Raw genomic sequence first — 17,549 nt, forward strand, 5'->3', positions numbered from 1 at the left:
CTGTTGGTTTAGTGGAGAAGCGAACAGATCTATGTCTGGAGTTCCCCATGACACTGTCAATTTCTGAAATACATGAGGATCCAATTTCCACTCGTGGGGATCCATAATTCGTCTGCTCAACACATCTGCTAAGGAGTTCTGTGCTCCTGGCAGAAACCTTGCCTGAAGATTGCCAGCTGTAAACTGAGAGCAGTCTCCCACAAAATCATTGCTTGCCTGCATAGAGGATAAGAATGCGTTCCCCCTTGCTTGTTGATGTACCACATGACAGTTGTGTTGTCTGTTAGAATCAACACCTGCCCTGGAAGAAGTAAATCCTTGAAAGCTATTAATGCAAACTGGACTGCTAACATCTCCTTCAGGTTGATATGTAGATGTTGTAGTCTGGCAGGCCACTTGTCTTGTATCCACTTTCCATTTAGATGAGCTCCCCAAGCTTTGTCTGAGGCATCTGTCGTTAAAATCTGACTCGCCTCTGGCCGGGTCACAGAGAGTCCCTTGTTTAGGTGACATTCCTGAGCCCACCACAAAAATTCCTTTTGAATGCAAGGTATTATTTGAATGACAGTGTCCAGATCCTGGCAGTGCTGTGTCCATACATTTTGAGATACCATTGCAGCTTCCTCATATGCAGTTTGGCATTGGGAAGCACCAGAATACAAGATGCCATGAACCCTAAGGCTTGAAGGACTGTCCTTGCAGTCAGCCCGGACTGATGAGATAGTTGATGGAAGTAAAGGGATAAACTCTTTTGTTTGTCCGGGGTTAAAAAGGCCATCTGGGATGCTGTATTCAGTCTCACACCCAGAAAGCACATGTCCTGAGAGGGTACTAGACTGGACTTTATTTCGTTCACAGAATACCCCAGGCATCTTAGCACTGCTATCACATATTCCAAATGATGAAGAAGCTCTTCCCTTCCTTGAGCCAGAATCAGGCAATCGTCCAAATAAGGATAGATCTGTATTCCTTTTAGCCTGAAGGAAGCTATCACTGGAGCCAGAACTTTCGTGAACACTCTGGGCGCAGTAGATAAGCCAAAGGGCAATGCAGAGAACTGATAGTGAGAAGTCCCAGCTCGAAACGCAGATACTTCCTGCAACTTAGTCTGATAGGAACATGAAGGTAAGCCTCCTTGAGATCCAAAGTTACCATCCAATGATCTTTGCCCAGCAGAGGTAAAAGCTGCTGTAACGTCAACATTTTGAACTTGGGAATGTCCAGATAAGTGTTGAGGGTAGATAAATCCAAAATTGGTCTCAACGTGTTCCCCTTCTTTGGTACTAGGAACAGGCGAGAATAAAATCCTAGGCCCACTTCTGGCATAGGGACCGGCTGTATGGCCCCAATTTGGAGTAACAGAGAAACTTGCTTGTGAGCCTCTATTCTTTGTTGAGGAGGAACGTCTGGCATGCCTTTGAAAGGAGGCAAGGTATGGAAATAAAACCTGTAACCGTGGTGTATGATATCCAATACCCATCTGTCTTGGGTAATTAAACTCCAATTTTCTTTGAAAAGTGCCAGCCTTCCTCCCAAAGGTAAACCAGACGAGAAGGCTCTGGCAGCTGAAAAGGTAGGTCATTGGGTCTGTTTACGAAAGGACTGACCCCTGCCCTCACCCGAAGACTGTGCAGGAGAACTCCCTGTTCTAGGCCTGAAAGAGCCCTGAGCTCTGCCCCTACCACGTCTAGATCTACCCCTAGACTGGGAATCATAAGAAGGATACGTCCACCCCTTAGTAGGCCAATTTCTACTAAACTTTGGAGGCTGGACCTGCAAAAAATCTTTAACAGTCTGCATAGACTTAGCCTTGTCTTCCATTTTCTTTAAAACTGCCTCAACAGGAGGACCAAACAACACGTCAGATTGTAAAGGAGCATCTAAAATCCTTGTTTTAACATGTTCAGATAAATTTTGATCCCTCAGCCAGGCGTGCCTGCGAATAACTGACCCAGTGGCAGCCACCCTAGACGAGGCCTGTACAGCATCAAAACCACATTGCAAAGAATGCTTACCCACCTGTTCAGAAACATGTACTAAATCTTGCAACTCTTTACAATCAATACCTTCTGCCAAAGCATCAACCTTAGACTTCAATTGTGAAAGGAGATAGTTTTGGTATTTCAACATGTGAACCTGGCAATTCAAAGCCCTCATAGCAAGAGTGGAAGAAGTATAAACTTTCTTTCCCCATCTATCCAAGGCCCTGGCCTCTTTGTCTGCAGGAACCGGATTCTTAACAACAGAAGCCTTAACACCTTTAGGCCCCTGGCTAACAGTTTCTGGGTCCGCCCTAGGACTCTTAAAAAGATACTTATGAGCTTCAGCCACCCTGTAATACCTATCCGGTTTAACAGGAGCAGGAGGCAAAGAATCAGGATTAAGAGAAGCCTCTATAAAAACATCTTCCACTACATCCAAAACAGGAGGTATAGCCAAAGGCCTATGCTGGGGTAAAAACAAAAATTCCCTAAGCCTTTTCCTGGAATCAGAGAAGTCCTGACCTTCCCACTTAAAATGCTCCCTCATGGAATGAAGAGTTTCTGAAAAAGAAAAATCCTCAGGAGGAGAAGCAGAAGGAGTAGAATCATCCACATCAGAATCAGAATAAGGAGAGTACTCCTGCAAGTCTTCAGCCGAAGACTCTGAAACATCTGAAGCCTGCTCAAAACTCCCTAGCTCAGGCTCCACCCTAGGTCTCTTATCAGGAGGGGGCATAGAACCCCTAATCAAAGTAATCAAATCTTCTGCCATTTTAAGCATATGCTTCTTGGGCACAGTTCCTGAAGAGCTAGGGGTAACACCAACTGAAGCTAAACCTAGCCTGCCCCTGGGAGAAGCCTTGGAAACAGAAGGAGAGGGCCTAACCACCCTAGGCAGGGAGGGGAGAATAGTAACCTGAGAAGCCCCATCAGCCTGGCCTGCCTCCTGAGAGGCCACATCCTGCAATAACAAAGTCTCTCCCTGGGATCCCAAAGAAACCTCCGGTGGAACCACCGGCTCCACCGACACCTCTAAAGAACCGGCGTCCGGTACTGACGGTTCCTCCAGTCTAGGTTTAACTGCTTTGTCCTTGCGCTTCTTCGAAGAAGCGGGCGTCGGAGCATCCGACGGCATTTTATAATTGCACCGCTTCCCGAAGACTAACCTGGCACAATCTAATCTTCTCTTAATAGTGCGCTTATTGAATCTAGCACAAGAGCGACACCCAACAACGTCGTGCTCAGGCCCTAAGCAAGGAATACACAAAGTATGGTAGTCTCTATGCGGTATCTGTTTCCCACAAGAAATACAATTATTCACTTTTTCTGACATCCGGTAAACCACTGAAGCAAGAAAAAACTAAAATATTCCCCAACGGGGTACTTAGCCAACTTTGACTCGGTCTGAAACTCCGAAATCGAACAATTTCAGAACGCCAACCGGCACTTGCAACGCTGCTTCTGCATCGGACCATGCGGCAAAAAAGACTGAGGATATGACGTCGGTCATGCGCATTTGTACCCTGACGTCCTGATGTCAGTCAAATGCGCCTTGACCGACGTCAGCCTTATACTTTGATATTCGGGCCGACCGAGGACAGCGGACTACCCAAGTGTAAGGACTGCAGCAATGTGAGATGAAGAACATCTCCAGCTTTACTCCGTAGCATATCGTCTACTCCGAGGTGATCTCTGCCTAACATATAAAGCTATGTCAAACCCAGAGCTGTTGGACATGCTACACCTAAAGAAATCCCAATCCCTCCGAGCTACACATTCTAGGGACCTAAACCTTGTCACCACAATAAACAGGATATGCTGGAAGGATAGATTCCTGTCCCAGAGACTTCCCATACTCTGGAGCAGGCTATCCATCTATGTCAAGCAAAGTTCTTCATTAGCACTCTTCAAGAAAAATCTTGATGAGTAGATGGGAAATAGGAAATACACCCCGGGTATCACTTCTGTGTCTCTGCTCGACAATGGCACAGGAAAATAACTTTCTTGGGTGGCGTAACACAGGGGAACCTTGTTGGCAAGGCTTATGTAGGCCCTGGGGCCAATAGCCTAGTACCTACCTATGAACTATAAAATTACATTAATATAGCAAAAACAATCAATTTAGCATAACAGCTACCATCTAGACATTTTTTAGGGGAAATAAAAGTAACCACCACAATGCCAGCAGGAACATCAGTACTGTAGAAGACATCAAAAACAAGCCAGAAAACACTAACGTCTGCTGTGTCCCGACTCCTCTTGGGGGCACAAATTAATTTTTAATATTTCTAATATCTCTGGATCTTTCTACATGGTTCCAAAGCAGTGGACATATATATTGTTTAACAACTCTTCTGTCAGATTCTCATTTAGTGAAGAAAATGATCCAAGTTTGACTTTGTGATATAGACTATGCTGCGCCAGGCATAAAAGATGGACTTGTTCTGACACACTTATCACTGTTAAAAATGAGGGAGGTTTGGGCATCACAACTTGTAGCATTTATACTCTCTCAGCAAAGGTCACTGCTAGAAGTAAAGGTTTCAGAAAAATAAAATTCAGATTCATACAATGCCTGAACTAATTTATTTTTATCAAAGTTCAAATCCAAACTGTAGAGATGGTTTGGGAGAGCTGTGATACACACTTGACTAAAGCCATGCCTGCTGATAGCAGATAAAGTAGCACAGCTCCAAGAATGTTACAATGGCTGCAGGACAGACATGCAAGTTGCAGGTTACATAGATTTCTACAGCTATAAACAACACATAGAACAAAATAAAGTGTAAACCACACACAAAACCAATGAGAAAAGTTGAAAGATAATCCTTGTATGCTTTAATGAAAATGTATACCTCACCAAAATGATAAAGGCAATACTGTTCAAAAACCTCCAGAACAAATGCACAACTACATGAAGAAGCATTTTATGTAAAGCAAAAAGTAACATCCTAACCAATACCATCATCACAACAGTAATATTACACAAAAGTACAAGGATAGTAACACAGAAGCGTAATGGCCGAGGAAGCCATAATCTTCCAAATACATATACATCAGCATACGGAGTGTAGTTTCTTTGGCCCAACTTGATCTGCAGAAGGTCACATACACACACTGCCAACAGAGCTATCAGACAGTGTGTGAACCATTCTAAATCAAATGCCACGATACTCATTCATATGCCCCCTCCCCATAGAAAGATGTCCTACTCAATGTTGCAGTATATTTTACATAAGGGTTGTATTCTGCTCCATGACCGGAAAACCGCACGAAGGCAGAGAACGTCAGCCATTAAAGAGACGTCTGCATGTACAATCCTCAGAACTTTTTTGTTGCCATTCGGAAAGGTTGACTCGTACGTTCACTCTGCCACTGGATACTGTAGATTCACTTACAGCTTCAGACAAGTACCCCACAGGGGATTTAATTTGTTGCTACTGCCTTTTGTTGTTAAATGTCATCCAGAAAGGGTAAGTGTAGGTGTGGAAGGCAAATTCCACACGAGGATAGTCACGAGCTTTGCTGGTTTTGCTTGGGGCCTACTCACAACCATCGGTCCTGTTCTGTCAGGCCTTTGTACCAAAGACTTTACGCAGTTGTTTGTCAGCTTTAAATCTCTACCTAGAAAATGAGAGAGAAACATCTAGCTAGGAACGTGATGGAGGGTCCCGCGAGTTGTTCTGAGCAGTCCGTGAAGAGGAAGGTCAGCAAAGCCTAGCACAAATCCTCTTCGGCTGTGCCTTCTCTCTCTGATGTACCCTATGAAGTTGATGAAAATCTGGTGGTACGGTTGAAGGTAGGATCTGCGTCTTTGGTGGGTAGCGAGCACGTCCAAGGCAATGCAGACATCCAGTTCAAACAACTTGGGGGAACCACGTCTTATTTCGGAGGACTCTGGAACCATTCCTGCTTCCCTGCCTAAAGAAGTCTCGGGTATAAGCCCTATGTCTGCCCTTTCATCACTGCAAGAGAAGCATGTTAAAAAGAAGTAGAAGACGAGGCATTCCACTGTCCCTTCCATACCTCGGTCAGATTGGGATGCCTTTTCCTAAGGTCTTAAGGCTCTGATGGCCTTAAGACCTCCAAACTCAGCTTCACCCATTTCAGGGCCTGCCTTCTCCTCTTCGCTGTTCTGCTGTCTGTTTCCCAGGAGTCTCCTACTGTGCAGTCAGTGTCTTACCTAGTACAGGATTCCAACTAAGGGGGGCTTCTTCAGATGAAGACTCTAGCATACTCAAGACAAATCCCATCCCTTTTGGAATATACTTTCCCACAGGAACAGTCTCATGGGGGGGGGGGGATTCCCCCAAGGAAGAAGTTTCCATTGGGGAGACTATCAATAAAATAAGGGAATTCTTTAAGTGAGATTTTTCCCAAATCTCAGAGGAGCAAAAAGGATATCATGATCTTCAGCTGGAGGCACCTGTTCCTTCAGCAGTACATCCAGTTCTTCCAGCTTTCTTAGACGCCTTTGCATCTGCTTAAGACCCCAGACTCCAAAAAGTTCTGACCACTTTTATAAGATCCCAGAGGATTGCAAGTTTCTTTTTAAATGTCCTTCAGCTGACCCAGCTGTGGTATCCATTATTTCTGACAAATCCTCTCATGTTGCTCCTTCAACTAATTTGCTCCCTTCTGATAAAGAAAGATTTTGGAAAGGTCGGGAAAGAAGGTTTATTTATTTATCAGAGCCATTAATTACCAAACGCATGTCTTGGTATGCTCTACCCTTGCTTTCTCAGGCCCTGTCCCAGTTACCTGACTCAGAGGCTAAGTCACTGTCTCTTTCTCTATTGACTGCATCCTCCCAGGTAACCAGACATTCAATTAAATGTAGCTATGATACTGCTGAAGCTTCCTCCAGAGCTGCAGCTTCTGCTCTCAGGAGGCATTCCTGGCTACATCTCCAGGCTCTCCCTGATGATATCAAAGCCAAATTACTTGATGCTCCCTTGGACAATTCTGGCCTTTTTGGCAAAGCAGGTGCAGAATTTTTTAAGCCTATGAAGGAAAAAAGTAAGGAGCTCCAGGATTTAAAGCACTTGTTGGTCTCCCCAGTTCCTAAATTTCACAGAACTTCCCTGGCAAGACTCCCTTTGTCAGGAAAGCTGCTCGCTCATCCTCTTCTACTCCTTCTGGAACAAGGCCATGTAAATCTTCAAGGAGGCATCCCTCAAAGGCTTTTGCTTCTGTTCCTGTTCCTTTTCCCCAGCTGCCTTTTCAGCCCATACAGGGCTCTCTGTGATGCTCGGCTTCATCTTCCAAGTCATACTTCTCAATCTCTTCGCCTTTCTCTATCCCTTTCGGCCTGGAAGAAAGTCGCTCAGGATTCTTGGGTGACTTTAATTATACAAAATGGATACTTTATGACTTGGAAGACTCTTCCCCCCTTTCAGGAGATTCCTCAGCCACTCACCAATCAACTGTACCTGTTTCTTCAGTTACTTGCTCAACTTTCCAACCAAGGCACCACTCATAGCCTGCCCCTCCAGACCAGCAAGGAAGGAGGTTTTACTCCAGGATGTTTCTGGTTCCAAGGAAAGAGTCTTTGGAGACCCATTCTAGACCCCTCACCCTTGAATATCTTCCTGGTGGTGCCTTCTTTCAAGATGCTATCTCTGCAATCTCTTCTTCCCCTTGTACCATATCATGCTTTCCTAGCTTCTCTGAATCTCAAGGATACTTACCTGCATATCCCTATTCACCCTCAGTTCAGGAAATTATTGTGTTTCTCAGTGGGTTCTTTGCACTTTCAGTTTTCTCCCTTGCCTTTTGGTCTTTCCACTGCTCCAAGGGTTTTCACCCTTGCCTTTTGGTCTTTCCACTGCTCCAAGGGTTTTCACAAAGTGTCTAGCCCCAGCCACTGCCTTTTTGAGATTGAAAAGCCTTCAAGTTTACCCTTACTTGGACGATCTGCTCTTTCTGGCCAGCAGTCCAGACCTTCTACTTCAACACTTGGACCTAGCTATTCCATTTATGCAGGGCTTAGGACTCACAATAAGTCTGATCCCAAGTCAAGATCTCATTTTCCTGGGCTGCAGGTTCAGGACAGATTTGATAATGATGTTTCTACCTTCAGAAAAAGCATTTTCAATCATACCATTCATAGAGTATCTTTCCGAGACTACTGGGACTCATGGCCTCTAAAATCCCCCTCTTGCCCTTTGCCAAACTACACAAGGAAGTTCCAGTGTTTTCTGAAGACAGTTTGGTCCCAGCATGCTCATCCCTTGGAGGCTTTGATTCCTCTTCTCCCTTGCATGAAAATAGAGCTGGATTAGTGGATGTGGCAACTCAATTAAAACCTGGCTTACCACTTCAGATACCTCAGCCAGCCCAGCAACTTTTCACAAATGCTGCAGATTTACGCTGGGGGCAACCTCTGCTGCCAGAAAGGTACAGGGTCTTTGGTTCCCCTCTCAAAAATGGGAGCACATGAACATCAGAGAAATGAGGGCACTGACTTTAGCCTTACTGACCTTTCATCCAATGTTTCTACCAGGACCCTTCCAGATCTTTGCAGACATGACTACAGTCCTTTGGTACATAAACAAGCAGGGGGGCACAAAAATCTAATCTTCTTTGTCACTTACCCATCAAAGCATGGGAAATGGCTATTCAGTACAAAGTGTCACTACATGCAGTGTACCCTCCACTGCTCAGAACTCTGTGGCAGATGCATTAAGCAGATGACAATCTCGCGAGTGGATGCTTCACAGGGATGTGTCCCTGGTTCTAGTTTACCAGTGGGGTACTCCAGAAATGGATCTAAACAGAGAGCTTCCTCTTTTTTTGTGTCAGGGTCAATCACCCTCAGGCTTGGATGCTGGACATACTACCTTTTTCATGGAAGGTGATATTTCTTTATGCATTCCCCATCTTCCCTTTAATTCAAAAAGTCCTGTTGAAAATTCTACAGGATAATTTATTTATTTTACATTTGTTGAGTGGGATAGTCCGACTGGATACATGTCCATTTTCAGCGGAGGCCCGGGCAGAAAAGCTCCAAGATAAAAATACACACTGAACATTTAGTAAATGCTAGTTTCAAACAGATTACAGTCATAAGCAATACCAGCACTTAGCACATATATTACTAACTTATTATAAAACACTTTATAAAACATACTTCAAAGTTTTATATATATATATATATATATATATATAGATATATATATATATATATATATAGATAGATATATAGATATATATATATATATAGATATATATATATATAGATATATATATATATAGATATAGATATATATATAGATAAATATATATATAGATATAGATATATATATAGATATATATATATATAGATATATATATATAAACATTACATTCAGGTTTAAGACACATTGTGCCGCAGTTACACAATTGACCCTTCCTGAAATGGTGTGGTAGAAAAAAAGACGTAGTTGAAGGTAATGCACCCAAGTAATAGAGAGGTCACTAGTCAGGGTTAGTGCAAGGACATAAACGATGAGTTTTGAAGTATTTCTTGAGTTTGTTTTTGAACTGAGTTAGTGAGGGTTCTAGGGTCAAGTCAGCTAGGAGTCTGTTACATGTTTTTCCAAAAGAGTTGGCAAACGGAGAGTCCCCAGTTGAGTAGTTGGATTTGTATGTTTGAACTAGGAGTCTAGTGGATGATTGCAGTGGCAGGGTGCTGGTGTAGGGACTGATAATATTTTTTAGTGCGGGTGTACTTTTTGGTTGGTAAAGGACTTTATGTGTCACTATTAGCTGGTTGAACTGCAGTAGGCTAGGCAGTTCAAGCCATCCTAGGCGATTTAGGCTGTGGCAGTGGTGTATCCCGTAGGCTGCGCCAGTAGCAAATCTGGCAATGTGGTTATAGCAGGATGATAGTTTATTAAGATCTGTTTTGTTTAAGTGGGAGAATAGAGGTGAGACGTAGAGAAGAGTTGATAGTAGATGGAACAGGCAATTTGCAGTTCTAGCAAGTGGGGTAAGGAAAGGTTTGAGTCTGTAAAGAGAGCCAAGTTTTTTTATTAATGGTTTTGATAGTTTGACTGATATGATTTGCAAACCAAAAATCTTGCTAGTGACCCCCTTTTTGCCACAAAAGCACCGGTTCCCTCACCTTCTGCAATTAGCCAAGGGCCATCACTACAAGTTGCTGCACCAAACAGACCTACTCACTCAGGATAACGGATCTCTGATTCACCCACAACTGTCAACTCTAAAATTAACTTTGCAGGTGATCAACTTTTGATTCCTTTCGGGCACCTGTTTTCTAAGGAAGTGCTTTGGGTTTTGCAGGAGGCCAGGAAACCCAATACTACGAAATCTTACATTTCCAAGTGGAAAAGATTTTCCATTTGGTGCCAAAAAACAAAAGAGGACCCCTTCTTGGCGAATATTCCTTTAGTGCTTTCTTAACTGCGTGAGTTGCTTAACAGTGGTCTTTCTTATTCATCAGTCAAGGTCCACTGTTCAGCCTGGTCTGCTTGCTTTTAACTTCCCCCTTAGCTTCCAGGCTAGAGGTTAAGCCTCTCCTAAAAGGTGTCCTACAAATGAACCCTCCCAGGAAAACAGTTCCTCCCCCTTGGGGATCTCAAATATGTGTTAGAGAAGCTTACTCGGGGCCCTTTTGAGCCAGCAGCCTCAGCTTCTCTAAAGTTTTGCACTTGGAAAATAGTGCTTCTGGTAGCTTTATCCTCTGCTAGAATGGTCTCTGATATTTAGGCATTAATGGATTCACCCCTCCTTTTCTGGATTTTCACAAGGGTAGAGCATCTTTGAGAACTAATCGTTCCTTTATGCCAAAAATGGTCAATAAGTTGTCTCAATCAGTCTATCCAGTTGCCTACTTTTTTCCCCTTCTCCTCACTCGCCTAGTGAGAGGATTCTGCATTCCTTGGATGTACATAGTTCAGATTCTACCTTGACAAAACAAAGTCTATTAGGAAATCTGATCAACTTTTTGTGTCTTTTCATCCCAGGGCACAGGTTTACCTGTTTCTAAGTACACAATTTCTTCTTGGATCTGTAAGGCCATAATGTTTTGCTATGACTTTGGAAAATCCTCATCCTCTTCTGTTAAGGCCCATTCCACCAGATCAGTAGTATTGTCGGAGGCTTACTTCAAAGGACTGGATGCTCAATCCATTTTGGAAGCTGCTACCTGGTTTTCTGTTCATACCTTTACAAAGCATTAAAAAATGGATAATATATCCAGATGCAAGGCAGGATTTGCCAGGGCAATCCTGCATGGGATTTGTGGAAAATGTTTCTGCTTAGTCATCCTTTCTTCCTTCCCCCTCCCTAGCATCCCTTTCAGCTTTTGTAGTCTCCCATATGTAAAGGACACTGCTACACTGAACAGAAGAACATAGAATAGTTGTGTAAAATCTTACCATAATCATAAATGTCCTCTATGTTGTAGAATTCTGTCCCATCTGCCTTCCCCCTACATCTTGCTCTTTACTAGGATGACTTTTTTTTTCCAACTCCCAGTGGATTTTTTTCCTCTCATTCTACCCTATTCTGAGGACTGTATGTGCAGATGTCCCTTTTATGGCTGACGTTCTCTGTGCCTTCGTGCGATGTCTCACGTTACATGCAGTAGCATTAAGCTTTTGTCCACAGACCGGACCGTCTGGTTGTGGAGCGGAATGCAACCCATATGTAAAGAATACTGCAATATAGAAAAGGGCAAGTCAATTATCTGGAACTGGCTCCTAACTAGGAGGTAGCTTAAAACTACTATATAGTTACAACTTTTAAACAGGTTAACAAATGTGTACTGCTCATATTTACATTTATTAGAATTATTATAATCATTTTAAGTACTGTACAATGACTGAGCAGAAATTTTCTTCCCCAGTTCACTGCAGTAATGGGACTATGCCCAGTTAAACTAAACCTACACTCAACTGTAACAAACAGAACTTAATGACACGGTATATAAATCACAACATGAACAACACTGGAAAGGCTCCAAGCAGTAGATGCTGCACACCATGTGCCAATTAAAGTAGAGGCAGGCAAACTGAACATGAACAAAACTAAACAATCCTGCAGCAAATTAAGTGAAACATTGGGTTACAGTTCAAAAAAAACAGGCACTCCTTTCAGATGATAATGAAGGCACTATGAAGAAAACATCAAAAACCAGAATAAATGTCCCTAGAATTCTTCCACAAGACAGTGCTACTTACTGATGAAATTTGTTGAAACACCTTGAAAATATCTATAGGATCTATTTCTGTACTCTGCAAGTGCAGAAAGCAAACTGAACAAGTTCAGAACTTGGCAACACAATCTGTGCAATCTTTACCTGGAATACTAGGAACTTCTGTAGAACTGAACTGGCTACTTAACACCAAAGGCAAATTCAAGAATCCTTTTCATCACATTTGTTCCCTGCAGATCCCCTTTAGAAAGGGCACTTCCCAGGGTTATTTTGTAGATTCAACACAGCACCCCCCCAAACTAATAACACCCTACATGGTTATACCACTTCTGGGAAAAGGGGTAAAATTCAATAAAACAGGAGTTCAATGATTTTGCCCCCCCCCCCCCCTACTCATGGTTGCACCTGTAGAATCAGTGGTACTAATCTAGCAAGTGTACAGCAAGCATCTTTTTTACTAAAGGGAATAATTGATCTTCCTGAGAAATATCAGACTAAGTATCACCTGAGAAAAGACAGAACAGGTCCAAAACGGATGGGAATACAGTGTCCATGCTGTATGGTGCAGCAACCTTAGAAATGATTAAACAAGTCCAATGGTCCAGGTGGTGAAACTTGTTTATGTAGGATGGCGGTATGACAGGCCTTGCCCTACCCTCAAAATACATACATAAATTTTCTGTGCTCATTGAAAACTGAAGTAATTTTTATTTTATTCAACATGACTTTTGGACTTTTGATGGCAATACAGTAGTATCAGTTAGCCAACCACATCCTTTACAATGCAGGACATTTAAAATACCTAAAAGGACAAAAAACTGCCTGCAAGAAAAGAGCAATATGCAGATACAAAGAAACAACTAAATTCACTAGAACCCATGTCTTTGCAATGCAAAATGGGTTAAAAGTAGAGTTCCTGTGTCATTTTAAGATATGGCAATTCTTGCATCAAAGAGGCCTTCATGCTGCTTGCTACTTGGCATTGTAGACACAGCCAAGAAAGTCTAAGCTCTCAGATATTTGTACCTTGAAGAGCATGTATACACATGTCGTCTTATTATTTCAAATAATGCCATTCATCACAGTTTACGAAGATACAAGAAGGGGTGAAAAGCATTTCAAAGGCAAATGTTTTCAGGAACAATTTTTGGTTAATTATGTAAAATTTATACCATTTGAAAATCTTCATTACTAAACCCACATATCAACTAAGTGTTGAGGTTTCCAAAGAAAGACTGGCATAGAAAAAAGAAAGATGGATAAATACACGACACCCTGAAAGCTATGGGTCAAGACCTGAGCAACTCACTTAAGAAATGCTCCAAATGCCAGATACTGAGCAGTACAATTGCTTTCTTCACACTCCCAGGCACTTGGACTCTCTCTATCCTTTCTTATAATGTTCAGCCCAGGAATCCACCCTCCAAAACAAAATACATTGCATTCTATTCTCATCTAAATTCATACTGAGAAAAAAAGCAGTCTTAGATAACCTGGTTTGAGCAAAACCAAAATACTATTAGAACTATAACAAAATCAAGAAATTCACTTCATGAGCTGTGGCTCTGTACATATTAAAGACTACTTCACTAAAGGGAAAAGATATCTCACTCCTGTTCACTGAAAACAGACAGCCTAACTCTCCATATGCATCACTGCACATGCATGTCATACATTCTTCACACACGTAATGTATGTGCAAATTTACATGCAGACTTTGAATATCACTACACAATGATTTCAAGTATGGCTGATGAGTTTCCTTTTTTAATTAAATGGGTGAGCCACTAGGCACAACTGCTCTTTTACAGGAGTGGCATGGGAGTGCTGTCTCGTTAAATGTTTTGCTCCGAATCAAAGTATGCAAGTGGAGACGGACTCAAATTCAGAACTACAGAATGAAGCATATTAGCCCTTTTTGAAACTTATTAGTCTCTTCCTCCTCTGTGCTGATCTACCAGACATGTATCACATAGGTTATTTAAAGAACAACCTACCATATAATGAGCAATATGACAAAGCTGGATTTCTGTCCACCTTCATTACCTGCTTGTATTTCTCAACATTAACTCCTTCAAGTTGGCTAAGGCGCACCAAGTTTGTTCCTACTAAAATCCGTAGCTCTTGTCTTTCTCGTTCCCTTTTTTCTCGGTCTCTACTATGTCCTTGGTGCTGCATTCGCACCCAAAGCTTATTCATTTCTGCAAAGTTTAGCAGAACAAAGTCCATAGAGTCATTGATGTCTCCAGTTGTTTCCTCCCTGCAATGATTAAAATGAAAAGTTAGACAATATCTATTTGTGTGCAAATACAAACAAAACACATTTAAATTAAAGTACATCCTTGTTATCTGAAAGAGTCTGAAGTCCCTAATCTGAATTAACACAAATGGAGTGTAATATGTCAGTGACCAAACTAGGCAGACACCATTCCTTCAACACCAGAAATAAAGCTAAGTGTTTGATTTTCACAGCAAAAGTTAAGAACACGCAACAAAAAATCTGAGATTAAATTCCAATAAAAATGCAGTGCAGCACAGATGAATATGAATGAAATTCTTAAGATAAGATCTAAAAAATATGATAAATCACAGCAAAGTACCAAACAATCACTGATGAGTGCCCCATGCTCCCACACAGGAAATTTAGAGAGACACAACTTCTACTTGCTCTGCACAATGTTCTGGTATTATCTCCTATCAAACAGTAATGGATTACCATCTCCCAAGTATATACTACTAAAGTAACAATTATACTAACAGTTGGCAAGTAATCTGCTTGTAGTATAGAAACAAAATATTAATGCATGTTATCTATATAAGGCTTACTTCCATCTGGCCTTATGAGAAGTAGCAACAGCCCACAGGTAGAATGGAGTAGCACAGGTTTTTGATAAAAGCTCTTCAAAACTGCATGTCAATTCTCCCCAAGGAAATGCACACACACACAAAAATCCAGAGAACTTGCATAAAATGCGACCCCATCCCCAATTTTTGCCCTTCACCCCCCACAGATAGCCACACCTAATGCCTCTCCGTGTCCACCAGGTCTACCAAACCAGTCTATACCCCCTCACAACTTACTCCAACTAAGTCTTGGGCTAGTACGTATATCGAGGCAACACAGAGCAGTGTCACATTACTGCTGAGGAAGTCATTTTCTTTTATGTCATAATCACCTCCACCCTGCCCAAACATCTTTGCCCGAGGGTCGGCATGCAAGCAGCACTGCAATACACTGTTTGCACTGGATGACTCAACCAATGCTCTGCCCCACTGAACCCCCCCCGACACACATCCTCACACATCACAGTTCCTGCACGTCCCCAGTTTCCACCAAGGAAACCAAACGGGTGAGAAACTTCGCTCCTCTCCCATCCGGCCCTTGGAATGAGAGTGCTGCCGCAAACCACTCAAGCCCACTCATCCCCCCCAAACTGGTTCCTCTGGTGCCCAAGCTGCTAAAAGAAGTGGGGTAGTCTGGGTAACAGTCAGGGCTTAACCTGTCAGCACAAGTGAGATAAGTATGAACTCTTAATACTTACAAACAAGACACTTAAAAATGCTATTCTACCCCCACTTTACAACATTTCTGAGCTACATGACAGCATGATGTCACTGCCCATATACAGAATATAGGCATCAAAGGAAATGCTGATTTGGCTAGTGAAATTTCCACTTCTGGTCTAAGGAGTATGTAGCGTCTGGACATTTGTTTCACCACCCTTGTGAGAAGAGATCCAACAGCCCCCACATTAAACAGAGCAGTGCCAGACTGTGATAAATGCCCCCTAAAACACCAGACATATCTACGTGTACACAAGAGACTGTACATCAGCTCCCCTAAGGCAGCTCATTAAAAAAATAATAATAATGGCACTAAAGTAAGATACTATACTAAAAGAAATTAATGCATCTAAAATTCTGATTTCCATGGCAGCACACTACTGTCCATATATCAACCACAAGCATCACTTTATTTGTAGTGAAAGAACTATTGTCTTAGCTAAGGCAATATTTTATTACTTTTTTTAAACTTCTGATGTAATGACAGTACTACAGAGAAAATTTTGGCTGGCAGCTGCATTCCAACACCTTGAGCAGACGTCATCATACACTTGATGGAAACTGAATACAACATAGGTCTGTTGGTGGAAACTATCAAGTGTTATATCTCAGACAGTTTGACATTATCTAGACATTCAATGACGTACAGCGATTAGACTGTGCTTTTAGGTACAACATTAACAGAAAAGATGCATACTAAATATCATAGCAAAACATACACACATGCCTTTATGTATTATCCATTCACCCAAGTTAAAATGTCTTAAGATTCAGTTCACAGTGACCACATCTACATTAAAGGAGACTGAAATTATAATAAAGATACAAGAAAGCCAAAACAGGTTGTGTCTTCATTGTTTCTAAAAAAATATACAACCACATTTTCATCTCTATTTGCAGGCATATTTTCCCCAGTGGGATTTCCCCCTACTGAGATGGTATACTACCTTCAATGGGAAGCAGTTACAAACAAAATAGACACACTGCTTGGAGACTTATTCTGCACCCCAATATTCTAGCAGGTTATATCAATAACCATTTATCAGCGATTCCTTAACTGCCCTTTCCATTTATCCGCAGACTGTCTCCTCAGATAGCCACTTCTAGTAATCATGTGATGTGCAACTGCCAACAGTGGCATACATAACAGACAATGTATTTCACTATGCTGCTACGGGTACTTCACATCCATCCTGAATTCTGTAAAAAATTAAAAACATAACTAATTTTGCTGTGGGTAGCATTTACTATTACGAAAAATAAGAATAAAAGTAAAACAGCAGTTCACATACAGCATAAAACCGCAATAAAAAAAACAGAACTGAGCAACACAATGATAAACTTTAATACAACAAATACAAAAAGCAAATCTTTCAGGTCACAAAAAATACAAAAAGCAAAGCATTCGGGTCACTAACCCTTCATCATTGCCAATTATCATAAAACATCTCACGAGAACTTTTCCATGCTTAAATATTAACTCATCAAGGGATACAATTAAAACAAACTTCTCAGAAAAATGCAGACAAAGTATAATGTCCCTATCAACAGTCTGATGATTGCCCAGTAATAGCAACCTGATCTTTTAAAGCTCACAAATCACCCCAATTTTAAAATGTATTAGACTTGCTCCTAAACCTGAAGTAATCTCTTAAATGAATTACTTAACTGGAGTTGTTTTTTGTGACACAAATTCCATAACTGCTCCAAGTACCTTCTATAACATTAGTAAATCCTATTCAAAACAGGTTTCCCCTAAAGATTTTTGGGACAGGTGGTCCCCTTGCCCATGGATAGCTCAAATTAGACATGTACTCAAGCAAAGAGAACAAACATCACAT

At 41.7% G+C, this 17,549-nt stretch overlaps 1 protein-coding gene across 1 annotated transcript in view; it reads right to left on the reverse strand.

Moving 5' to 3' along the window:
* The window catches only part of VPS35 (VPS35 retromer complex component), a gene marked incomplete in the record, with an annotated part of 976,266 nt that overhangs the window by 760,858 nt on the left and 197,859 nt on the right, over nucleotides 1-17,549 (reverse strand). The window contains 1 exon segment of the mRNA XM_044081892.1: nucleotides 14,191-14,404. Coding sequence (XP_043937827.1) covers nucleotides 14,191-14,404 — 214 coding nt within the window.

The sequence above is a fragment of the Protopterus annectens genome, chromosome 8.part1 (genome assembly GCF_019279795.1).
Source record: "Protopterus annectens isolate FY-2018-M chromosome 8.part1, PAN1.0, whole genome shotgun sequence".
Lineage (NCBI taxonomy): Eukaryota > Metazoa > Chordata > Ceratodontiformes > Protopteridae > Protopterus > Protopterus annectens.